The 13118-nt window shown below is 41.1% G+C and overlaps 1 protein-coding gene across 1 annotated transcript in view; it reads right to left on the bottom strand.

Annotated features, from left to right (window-relative positions):
- dnajb11 (DnaJ heat shock protein family (Hsp40) member B11) overlaps positions 1 to 13105 on the bottom strand; it is a 32372-nt gene extending 19267 nt beyond the window's left edge. The window contains exons 1-5 of the mRNA XM_068035755.1: positions 12907 to 13105; positions 12493 to 12649; positions 4991 to 5088; positions 4297 to 4429; positions 729 to 871 (exon numbers count right to left, since the gene is read on the bottom strand). Of these exons, the coding sequence (XP_067891856.1) occupies positions 729 to 871; positions 4297 to 4429; positions 4991 to 5088; positions 12493 to 12649; positions 12907 to 12971 (596 nt within the window). The 5' untranslated portion in view covers positions 12972 to 13105. The remainder of the gene's footprint in view (positions 1 to 728; positions 872 to 4296; positions 4430 to 4990; positions 5089 to 12492; positions 12650 to 12906) is intronic.
- Between the last annotated feature and the right edge of the window lie 13 nt (positions 13106 to 13118).

Below are 13118 nucleotides of genomic sequence, written 5' to 3' on the forward strand. Positions count from 1 at the left end.
CACTTCAGGATTCAATTTTATACTTTACTTTGATAAATTGTAATACCAAAATTGTCATATGACCAGAGTCATGGAAGATAAAATGAGTAGGTGTTAAGCAGCAGTATGATTCTATGAACAGTGGCCTTATAGTGCTGTCCAAAGATGCACTTTATCTAGGAACAAAAATTGCTTCTTTTTGTTGAATAAAATACTTAATCAGTCCCATTTCTTTTGTAATTTGTGCTATCATTCTTAAGAGAATTTTCTTTGGCCTCCTTATCTCGAGAGACAATGGGTAAGCGCCTGGAGGTGGTCAGTGGTGTGTGGAGCAGCGCCTGGAGTGGCTATAAAGGCCAATTCTAGAGTGACAGGCTCTTCCACAGGTGCTGCAGAAAAATTTGTTTGTCAGGGCTGTTACACAGTTGGCTCTCCCCTTGCGCTTTTGTCATTTTTCCTGCCAACTGCTAAGTCTCTTCGACTTGCCACACTTTAGCCTTTATGGCTGCCCGCCAGCTCTGGCGAACGCTGGCAACTGACTCCCACGACTTGTGATCAATGTCACAGGACTTCATGTCACGTTTGCAGATGTCTTTAAAGCGGAGACATGGACGGCCGGTGGGTCTGATACCAGTGGGGAGCTCGCTGTACAATGTGTCTTTGGGGATCCTGCCATCTTCCATGTGGCTCACATGACCAGAATATAAGATATTAAGAGAATATAAAGTTGAAATTGTTAAAATACTCACTTAACATTAGGACATTCATCACAAACCATCTCCTGGGTCATCTGGAACCTTCCAGGGCCCAGTTGTGTGGTTCTCATTTCCTGTCTACAGTTGCATTTCCTCTTTCCTGGAGCTTGCTTTGCAACTGGCTTGTTTCTTACAACCTGTAACGTTCACAACAGCTGTTTAGTCACACTTACAATTAGTCCTTGAAAATACTATCATAAGATCACCAAATAGTTTAAAAAGCTTCACAGACGACTACATAAACCATTGTTTTCTCTACAAAGTACAAATTACTGTCTAAATCATAGTATTGTGCTATAAAGATAGTGAAGTCAACTGTTCCCTCTCTTGCTAGCCCAACGGATTCATGAACTACGCGATATGGCACTGAGCCAGATGGATCAGGAAGGTTACAGGTTTCTGGCAAGTTAGCCACACTCAGCCAGGATGGTGATGGTGGGGAAGGAGTACAACTGATCTCTAGGTCCCCATGTTTTTTTTGGGGTGGGGGGGGGGGCGGTGGTTAGGGAGAGCAGGGGAGTGGAAAGAGAGAAAGATTATATCCTCACTACCAATCACATCTAGCACACCTGCTGGGCTACAAATAATTTGTCCAATAACATAATCGAGACAAACAGGTTTAAAAAAAAAATTTGTTAGTGAAGTACTAGAGGATGCCTGTTGAACTATTCTCCAGCAGAGTCATGCTTTGAGGAAAAAAGGTGGGTGGATGGGGTGGCAGGAAAAAAAAGGAAACCTTTAAAATGCTTGCACAATTTAATAAGTAAACAAATTTGATTTTACAGTTTATAAGAAAATTGGTTTCATCTGAGCTGATATTTACAAGACATCAATAGTGATATGCAGAATGAGGATACCTTAATCACATATTTGCATTTTTATATATGTTTCTAAAGTACATTGTGAAATATGTCTGTCAAATTACAGTATGAAGCAAAGAGAAAATGTAGACTTATGGTGCAGTGTAATTTCTATTCCATGTCAAAAATCATTCACGCTCAAAGTTAATTTAATGACCAAAGAACTATTCCTTCCCAAAACTGCTCAAGTACACAGTTATAGCAGATTAATGACAGAGATGCAATTTTGTAACCTAACAACAGATCACAGGTGCAACAACAAAGAACAATTTACACAACTACATCTCCCATAGCAACATTTTTAGAATACATCTGGTGTTAAAATGCATTAACTAAAAAAAATAAGAATAGGAGGTCCTTCTCCGTTGGGCACCAGTGGTCGAAGCAAGACTATGTTCATGCTTTTCTAACCAGAAACAATAGAGGTATGAATCATCCTACTGTAAGCAATACATGCTTGTACTGTCACTTGCACTCCCAATGTCAGTGAAACATGAGAGGGGATGTATCATAGTCTGCAACATTGAATTTCAAGATACTGAAAAATCAAGAATGAAGATCTACAACTATTTTATATCATTTTAACACACTCCTAACCCTGCCTTTTAACCACCATAACGTAAAGAGGAAGCAACAGTGACAAACAAGGTCCTCAGAGGTCTCATTTCCACAAAGGCACCAATGTTTCTTCAGCTAATTAGAAATGTGCTGAATTAGGCAACACATTTAAACTGAATGATCTATTGTTGAGAAAGAGGGAGATGAAAACAGACAAGTAGTGTTCCATCTGTTTTGATAAGAAACAGTGCAATTTAAATATAAATAATTTTACGACCAGGTGGTGAGACGTGGGTGGTTCCCACTGTTCAACTCACCATCTGAACACAGCAAGTGTTCCCAATTGTAACTTTTGATATAAATTGCAGTTTATTTCAACAGTTCTAACTTTTCTTAAAACATTACAAGAATGATTTTTAGAATACTATACACCTGCTTATGGGACTTTAGATAGACAGAGTAATGTGAATTAAAGACAGGATTGTGATTAGCTGCCTGTCTGAAAGAGCTTCTTTGTCTCTCGAGCAACACAGCTAGCAATAATCAAAACTCTCATTTCAACCACTTTTCAATAAAGAGCGATTTGTCCTAGATAACTTTGTCTGCATTCAGAAGTTTTATTAGATGATACTTGATATCTGGATTAGCCTCTTTTGATACATTAACTAATGCAAAGTTATGGTATCAGGAGAGGTAGATAAATTCATTTTCTCCAATCTTACCCAATGGGTTCATCTCAAAACGAACACTGCGAATATCTTAAAGTTTAACACTGGTGACAAAAAAAAGCTTCTTCTTACATCAGCTAGTGTTCAAGTTCAGAGTTCAACCTTATCTCGCTTTGTATATTTTGACACTGACTCCAGGAGTAGGCAGGATTATTGTCTCACCCACACAAGCATTGTATCAGCAAGTCAATGAAAGACTGGCAGCTTCACAAGTGTTGCACATTACTGAACTGTCACAAATAGGACAGTTATACTCTGTTGGCGGACTCTACGTTTATTGCACCATTAGTACTGTGTATTTCTTTTTATTTGTAATTATACTTGCTAATAATTCTGCCAGTTGTAGCATGAACACAATGGTCTGACAATGTGATATTTACCAAATGGCAGAATAGAATGAAACGTGTGCTGGGCATCCCCCGTGGAATCCAGTTCGTTATACCTTATTAAAAGTGCAACCGTGACACACAATTCCATTCATGGCAGGCATAAGGACATAATTTTTCATTCTTAGGAATCTTGGTCTCCTTGCAGAAACAGCCCAAGTTGTCGGGAAAATTGTACATATAACAGTTTCCTTTGATTACTGCAAAAGTTAGTGCATAAGTTGCATTTGATTGCAGGTTTTTAAGAACCTGGAAGTACAATTTTTACACCAGTGAAAACACTTGATTTTTGTTTAAACATTGTCCACTAACAGTTTTGCTTTTACGACCAACACAACAGCATTGTATAACCACAAATATGTATCAAAAGGAGGGGCCTCAAATTTCACAACTTACTTTAAGTGAAACTGAAGTATGCTAACTTTATATAAGGTCATTTCAAGGTCATAATATTTTGATGATTTGTCATTCAACTACGTTAATTTTGCATTGTCAGCATTAATGACCCAGTCAATTCTACTGTCAATGCTCTTTGTTTATACAAAATAGTCGTGTTAATTCTACATTAATTGTGTTTAATTACATGCAGGTGGAGTCCATTAATTAGGATTTCACTTGAGCAAAAAGACACTTAATGAAATCAAGGGGTGGTTGAGTTAGGTGTATGCTTGTAACATAGCGCTCTAAATAAATGTTAGCACTGGAGCCAATCTACTCCGTCTATCCTTCTGGCTTTCTGGACTATAACTATATGGAGGGCAAAGATAGTTGATCTTAATTCTATTAATGGCTTTTAAAAAAAAAATTAGAAAGTTTTCGCTTCTAAAATAACAGTAAAGTTCAAACATCAGATAGAACTTATGAGCTGCCAGTAGTGACCTGAAACATGTTGATAAATGGATAAGGACAAAGTGTCCAGAGGTAATCACTCAAAACTGATTGTTGAATATTCAACAGATATGTAAAGAATAGCTACACAAATACAGCAATTACTAAGTATTGTATTTTTGTTTTTTTTAAAAATACTTACTTCGACAAAATTGCCTGAATACACTTCTTCAAGTGTAACTTCAAGGTCCACTACAATATCACTTCCTCGAGGAATGTTCCGGTCTTGATGCCTTGGGCCTCCTCCAAACATAAAACCAAAGTCTCCAAAGAAGCTATGTCAAAAATATGATGAGTTAATAAAAGTGCAAAATTTAAGAAATAGTGTATGAAAACAAAGTCTCAGTAATCTCCCTTTTAAATTATAATTTTTGTTCCCCACATTTACAGACATTATAGCTTCCACAGATGGATCATAAGTGAAGTTATCATTTCTGATCCATAAAGACCAAGAAGGTTCCAAATTCAGTTCTTTGTCTCAGCTAAGTTAACTGATCTCAGCTGGGATGCTACAATCAGCTGCAGTGCTGCTGGGCTAGGACACGGAAGGAGGTAAAATTACCCATAGTTCTCATGCCTGATCACTACACAATGACCTCCGGTTTAAGGATTAGCCTTGCGCTTTCCATCAAACTTAAACTGTGGCGATTTAAAACTTATTTCCATAGCAAGTGAAAATAAATTCAATATTCCTTTGGAATCCAGTGAAAACTGAAGTTCGCAGATGCAAATTGACCAAAATCACAAGTTAAAAGTGGAGAATGATCACAAACATAGCATAGCACTAGAGTATTTTAAACCCAGATATTAAAAATGCAAAGAAGCGCTCTTCTTACTGTGAAAATATGTCATCGTGGGAACCTTGACGACCTTCCTTTAAACCCTCTTCACCATACAAGTCATACTGTTTTCTCTTCTCTTCATCAGACAAAACCTATCAAAATATAGTTCAGTGATCATTAACCTCTGCACAGCCTGCGTGAGTGACGCTCGAGTAAAATCTTAGAGGCACACTACAATTTGAGCTACTATCGCAAGAGAAACATTCTTTCAAAATAAAGACCCCATTCAGCATTACCTAAATCCACAGAAGCAAACTCTGAAAATATTTACGCATGATACATCAGCACACAGCACCGAGGAAGTTGGCCAGCCAGTTTAAAAAGAGTTGCAGTGCAGGAGAAACCCCATTCAGAGCAGAGCATCAAGGGAGGTGGCCAGCTAGTTTTTTTTTTATTATATTCATTCATGGGATGTGGCCACTGCTGGTTATGCCAGGATTTATTGCCCATCCCTAATTGCCCTAGAGGCCTTCTTGAACGATTGCAGTCCTTGGGGTGCAGGTACATCTACTGTGCTGTTAGGAAGGGAGTTCCAGGATTTTGACCCATTGACAGTGAAGGAACAGCGATATGGTTCCAGGTCAGGATGGTGTGTGGCTTGGAGGGGAACGTAGGTGGTGTTCCCATATATCTGCTGCCTTTCTCCTTTTTGACAGTAAAGGTTGCGGGTTTGGAAGGTGCTGTCTAAGGGGACTTGGTGAGTTGCTGCTGTGCATCTTGTAGATGGTACACACTGCTGCCACTGTGTGTTGGTGGTGAAGGGAATGAATGTTGAAGGTGGTAGATGGGGTGCTAATCAAGCAGACAGCTTTGTCCTGGACAGTGTTGAGCTTCTTGAGTGTTGTTGAAATTGCACCCATCCAGTGGAGAGTATTCCATCACACTCCTGAATTGTAGATGGTGGACAGGCACTGGAGAGATAGGAGGAGAGTTACTCGCCGTAGAACTCCTGGCCTCTGATCTGCTCTCGTAGCCACAGCATGTGTGTGGCTGGTCCAGTCCAGTTCAATTTCTGGTCAATGGTGACCCCAGAATGTTGATAGTGGGGGATTCAGCAATGGTAATGCCAATAAACAAAGGGAGATGGTTAGATTCTCTCTTGTTTGAGATGGTAATTGCCTGGCACTTGTGTGGCACGAATATCTGGTCTTGTTGCATCTGGACACAGGCTGCATCAGTATCTGAGTCGTCAAGAATAGTGAACATTGTGTAGTCATCAGCAAACATCCCCCCTTCTGACCTCATGATGAAGGGAAGGTCATTGATGAAGCAGCTGAAGACAATACCCTGAGGACTTCCTGCAGTGATGTCCTGGGACTGAGATGATTGACTTCCAACAATCAACCATCTTCCATTGTGCTAGGTATGATTCCAATCAGCAGAGAGTTTTCTGCCTGATTCCCATTGACTCCAGTTTTGTTGGGGCTCCTTGATGCCATACTCAGTCAAATGCTGCCTTGATGTCACTCTCACCTCACCTCTGGAGTTCAGCTCTTTTGTCCATGTTTGGACAAAGGCTGTAATCAGGTCAGGAGCAGAGTGGCCTCAGCAGAACCCAAACTGAGCGTCAGTGAGCAGGTTATTGCTGAGCAAGTGCTGATTGATAGCACTGTCAACGACCCCTTCCATCCCCTCCTTTAAAAAAGGAGTTGCAGGGAGGGAGAATCCCCAGTCACCAAAACAGGGGAGGAGCAGGCGGGGACAAAACAAGTGACATCACAGTGACATCATAATCAATGCAGCGAAAGAGAGAAAAAAAAAGAGCAGGGAACAGAAAAGAGGCTGGGGTGAGTATACTGGTAAGCTTTTAAATTTAATCTAAATCAACTATAAAGTGAGACGTGATCGATTCGTTACTCTAAAGTAGATTTTATAAACTATCATATAATTAAAATCAGTGGTCAATCAGATCCAGAGGATAAAGTTTAAAAATTAAATAATAGGGGATAGTAAAACTAAAGAATTCTGAATTTTTCAGCGAATTAAATTCTAAGGTTTTTAGGTAAGAGTTGAGTAAAAACATTTTAGTTAGCCTCCCTATAAAGTGATGCCACTTAGAAAAAGCAGCTGATTGTCAAGTAGTTGGTGAGACTTTTTCTTATTTAAGTTTAATAGCCTAATAAATAGAGACATGGCAGGGCAGCTCAGACTAGTGGAGTGTACATCCTGCTCTACGTGGGAACTCCAGGACACTTCTCATGTCCTGGGTACCCATGTGTGCAGTTAGTGTCATCAGCTGCAGCAGCTCGAGCTCTGCGTTTTGGAGCTTGAGCAGCAACTGGTGTCACTGTGCTGCATCCCCAAGGCTGAGAGTTTCATGGATAGCACATTTATAGATGTAATCACCTACAGCTCAAGGGTATGTAGGCAGGGAGGGAATGGGTGACTGCCAGGCAATCAAGAAGCAGCAGGCAGGTAATGCAGTAGTGCCCTGAGTGCATCTCACTCACCAACCAGTATTCTATTCTGAATACTGATGGTTCCTCTGGGCTGTGCTGCCAGAGTCTAGGCCATGGCACTACAGTTGGCTCAGCTGTACAGGGAGGTAGGAGGAAGATTGGAAAAGCAAAAGTGAAAAGGGATTCTATAGTTAGGGGAACATTCATGGAATTTCTGTGGCCCCAGACTTGAATCCAGGATGGTATGTTGCTTCCCTAATGCCAGGGTCAAGGGTGTCATGGAGCAACTGCAGAACACTGAGGGTGGAGGATAAGCAGCCAGCAATCGTGGCCCATATTGGTACCAATGACATAGGTAGAAAGAGGGGTGAGGTCCTGCAGACAGAGTTTAGGAAGCTAGGAAAGAGAGTAGGAAGCATGACCTCAAAAGGTAGTAATCTCCAGATTACTCCCAGTACTACTTGCACCAGTATAGAAATAGGAGGATGGGGCAGATGAATGTGTGGTTGGACAGATGGTGCAGGAGGGAGGGCTTCAGATTGCTGAGACATTGGAATTGGTTCTGGGGGAGATGGGATGTGTACAGGCCAGACAGGTTGCACCTGAACAGAGCTGGGACCAATGTCCTTGTGGGGCAATTTGCTAGTGCTATTCAAGAGGGTGTGTGAACTAGCAGGTAAATTTAAACAGGAAAACCAAGATGCACAAAGAATTGGGAGAGACAGGGAGCACTAGAGTAGGAAATAGTAAGGCATTAGGTGGGGTCAGTATAAGAGGGAATTTAGTAGGGTCTAATTAGTTTTACTGTGCAGAATTTCAAATGTTACACCCTTATTCAAAAAAGGCTGTAAGGTCAAGCCCAGCAATTACAGGCCAGTCAGTTTAACCTCAGTGGTGGGAAAGCTTTTAGAAACCATAATTTGGGACAAAATAAATAGTCACTTGGACAAATGTGAATTAATTAAGGAAAACCAGTATGGATTTAAGGGTAAATTGTGGTTAACTAACTTGAGTTTTTTTAATGAATTAACAGAGAGGGTTGATGAGGGTAATGTGATTGATGTGGTGTACATGGACTTCCAAAATGCATTTGATAAAGTGCCACATAACAAGCTTGTCAGAAAAGTTAGAGCCCAGGGCATGAAAAAGGGACGGTCACAGCATGGATATGAAATTGGCTAAGTGACAGGAAACAGAGAGTAGTTGTGAATGGTTGTTTTTTTTTTTTGAACTGGAAGGGATATAGTGGGGTTCCCCTGGACTTGGTGTTGGGATCTCTGCTTTTCTCTATGTATTAATGACCAAGACTTGGGTGTACAGGCACAATTTCAAAATTTGCAGGTGACAAAAATTGGAAGTATTGTGAACTGTGAGGAGGTTGGTGATAAACTTAAAGAGGACAGACAGGCTCGTAGAATGGGCAGACAAGTGGCAGATGACATTTAATGCAGAAAGGTGTGAAGTGATTTATTTTGAGAACAAGGAGAGGCAATATAAATTAAGGGATACAATTCGAATGGGGGTGCAGGAAAAGAGCGACCCAGGGGTATACGTGCACAAATCATTGAAGGTGGCAGGGAAGGTTGAGAAAGCAGTTAATAAAGCATAAAAGTTTCTCAGCTTTATAATTAGGGGCACAGAGTACAAAAACAAGGAAATGATAAACCTGTAGAAAACACTGGTATAGCCTCAACTCGAGCATTTTACCCAGTTCTGGGCACTACATTTTAGGAAGGATGTTAAGGCATTAGAGAGGGTGTAGAAAAGATTCACGAGAATGGTTCCAGGGTTGAGGAACTTCAGTTACATGGATAGGATGGAGAAGCTGGGTCTGTTCTTCTTGGAGAAGATCAAGAGGAGATTTGGGTGCTTGAAATCATTATGGGTCTGGACAGAGTGGATGCAGAGAAACTGTTTCCAGTGGCCGAAGGATCGAGAACCAGAGGACACAGATTTAAGGTAATTGGCAAAAGCAGTGACATGAGGAAAAACTTTTTTTTTTTAAAAACACAGCGAGTGGTTAGGATCCAGAATGCACTGCCCGAGTGTAGTGGAGGCAGATTAAATCGAGGCCTTCAAAAGAGAATGCGATAATTATCTGAAGAGAGAACATTTTCAGGGCAAAGGAAAGGGCAGAGAAGTGGGACTAGATGAGTTGCTCTTGCAGAGAGCTGGTATGGAGAGAATAGTACAAATGTCCTCTTTCTGTGCTGTAACCATTGATAGCAGATTACAATTTGGGAAGCTAAACTGAAAATCATCCTCTTTATCTCCAACTCAAAGCAGATGAGCTTGCATGCGTCCTACTTATATGGCAGGGTGCATTAAGAGAAAATTAATCTTAAGAATTTTGTACTGCACTAACAGAAATCCAGCATTGCAAGTCAGGACTTTACAAACATGTCTCTACAAAACAGTCTAGAAAACTCCATCCTCTACCCAAAGGGAACTGGTAAGCCTTACAAGTGAACTCAGCGTTTCCCATGTTTCTGCCATGCTTCCCATTTTAGCACATACCCCACAATCTGATTAAAGACGAACTTTAGAAATCAACACGGCAAAAGGCCTTGGTTAGAGAACAAGGAGATCACAGAACTGTTAATTGCACCAGAATAAGTAAGTTATGATTGGATGTTGCAAGGGAAAGAAAACACCCAAGAACATTTTCTGGGCTGCAACATCATATAAGTCATTCAGTATCATTAAGTAACATAGGATTAGTGAAGGCTATTCTCACCAGTTCAATTTATTTCTGCGTCTCTAAATTGAGGTCAGTTTCCTAATTTAACATTGTATATTTTGATTTGCTCATGCTTCTAATAAGCACACAAAATGTGGGTATTGGGCATTCTGGTTGGCCATCTTCCAAACTCAACTACCTCTATTCTAGGCATTAATTAGTAATGGTATAGGTGAGATACATACACAGATGTAGATATTTATATTAAAAATTATTAATCTTAGAGAATGAGTGAAGAAATTTTAACCTCATTCATTCCCTCCTCCTCTAATTTTTTCCAGGAGGTATGCCAAATTCAGTAAGGTACTGTATTGTGTATGCATGCTTACTTTCAGAAAAAAAATCAAATTTTCTTCAGCACATCATATAAGTGTTCTGACACATAAAAATTCAAGGTACACTTTAATTATAAATGTGTTTTCATAGTCAGGTTTCTTCACATATACTTTCTAAGGGAACCTTGGGGGATGAAGTTTCTCTGGGATGAGGTGGCTCGGAGATAACCTTGAGATAGAAATTTGGAACAAACTCAATCCTATGTGGCAGACTCAGTAATCCAATATCTGAGTCATGAATGAAACCTGGAGGGGAGGCCTGTCACTGGGCAGGGATCCTTAGCACCTAGCTCCAGATAATCCTAAAAGCCAATGTCTCAATGGGTAGGGTTATCCTAGCCGGAGAGGCTGCAAGAAGCTTTACTAGAAAACAAAAACAGGAAAATCTAAAAATACTTAGCAGCTCAGGCAGCATTTGATGAGAAACAGAAGTCAGTCAATAAGCACTTCCTCATGATTGGAAGATATTACAGATGATCATTTAAAAAAAAGGAACAGAACAAGGGAAAAGGAAGGGAGAAAGAAAACATGCATGAAAAGAATGATCTGTGAAATGCTTAGGTGCAGAATAGTAGATTATATGAATGGCAGGTGATATCAGCAGGAGACAAAAGCTAGCACAATGAGAGAAATCAAAGAAATAAAAGGCATATGAGAAACCGCGTGTGAATAACTAAAGGAAGCTGTGTTAAGAGGAAGCATAAAAACAGCAAGGCTGAGCAGGCTCTTGGCAGTCTACGCGGGAAACAAGACATGGACACCAGGGGTAGGCAAACACCACCCGAAATACCAACTTGCTCCTTGCCCCAGAAATGCCAGCACACCCATTCTACAATACCTGCATCTACTACCAGAGAGACAATAACAGCTACAGTTAAGGTTTGAAATGTTATCAACGTTAAAGCCAGAGGGCTGTAAAGTGCTGAGTAGAAAAAGATGCTGTTCCTCAAGCTTACATTTAGCCTTCTACTCTGTTTCAGTTAAGCTCAAGATAAAGAGGTCAGAGTGGGACAGAAAATTGCAACGGTAAGCAACGGAGAGATCAGGACTGCACCTGCAGACAGATCAGAGGTCTTTCAGCAAAGCTAATCTGCGTTTGGTTTCCTTGACGTAGAGGAGACCCCACTATGAGCAATGAATTGATGTGAATGGGCAGATGTTGCATCTAAGCTTACTAGCATTCTTAACTGGTGGACTACATGACTTTAACCAATTACACTCCAGCAGTACTGCTGCAGACAGGGGGCCCTAAACTATTAAAAACTGTGCATTTCTAAATAGTTGTAAATTCATCTCATAACTTATTAAACTGTATTAACATCAACACTCTCTCTGGACTAATGCTTTGTCTTTCACCACAGCATTAACACCCTCTTTGCTTTTGTCCCATGACAGCTTTGTTATTTAATCTCTCCTGCCCTCTGCACTATTACATACCTTACCTTTTGTTCTCTTCCCCACCAAAATATCTCTCCCCCTTCCCACCACCCCCACGCACCACTTGCTTAAAACCTAATTCTTTTCTAACTCTGTCAGTTCTGATGAAGGGTCACAGACCTGAAATGTTAGCTCTGCTTCTCTCTCCACAGATGCTGCCTGACCTGCAAAGTATTTCCAGCACTTTCTGTTTTTATTTAGGAAACAAAATACTGTTTAATAGTTATATTGTTTAAGGAACTGGAGCCTAAGCAAATTCACACATTAAGCCCAAAGTATGAGACCTGCAAAAGTGTAATTCAAACAATATGAAAGTTGAGAATCTTGCAACAGACTGCTGGAGGCAGCTGCTGTATTAAATTATGGTGAGCGACCTCTCACCTCCTCGCTGGTAGCCAATGAGGTGAAGCCACACAGTCTCCCTGATTTGTCATCATTACAACTCAGAACTAAAAAAGTAACTGAGACACTACATATAGAAAGGCCGAATGTACCTGCAGCTGACCTTTCCTCACCCAGCTACACAGACACTGTATATACTCACAACAGCCCACCCCCCACACACTGCGTGCCCCGGCTCCGTACCTCATAAGCAGCCCCCAAATCGTGGAACTTATCCTGCGCTGCCGGATCGTCTGGGTTTCTGTCGGGGTGCAGCTGCAGCGCCAGTTTGCGATAAGCCTTCTTGATATCCTTCACCGAGGCGCTTTTAGAAACCCCCAGGATCTTGTAGAAATCCCGCCTGTCCTCCCACAAAAGATATATAAATAAAATAAAATACGCACAATTAAATCAACACACCTTCCTTTACTAAAGTGGAATGCCAGGGTAATCCCAGCAATAGTTTTGCTGAAGGACAACTGAACAAGTTCCCAGCCGGTGGTTGCACTGGGGCCGGTCTAACGCGCGTCAGTACCGCGATGTTCATTCACATGAAGCGAGGGTGGGGAAAGCCAGCAGGAATCTGAGCTGGAGATGTCCCTTAGATCATGCACTCACCCTGTCAGCACCTCCCCGCTCAGGCACAGCAGCACCATACAGACTGAACGCACACTCGCCGCCATGCTGTTCACTTTCCTCCTTCGCTTTTTGTTTTTTTTTTGTGAGCTGCCCAAGTTGCTGGCGAGCGGCAACTACCAGCAGAGGCACGTCAACAGCATCACCGCTTCCTCATGACTGACACCTCCACAAGGGGAGGAGACCAGCCTCTA

The sequence above is a fragment of the Heterodontus francisci genome, chromosome 7 (assembly GCF_036365525.1).
Source record: "Heterodontus francisci isolate sHetFra1 chromosome 7, sHetFra1.hap1, whole genome shotgun sequence".
Lineage (NCBI taxonomy): Eukaryota > Metazoa > Chordata > Chondrichthyes > Heterodontiformes > Heterodontidae > Heterodontus > Heterodontus francisci.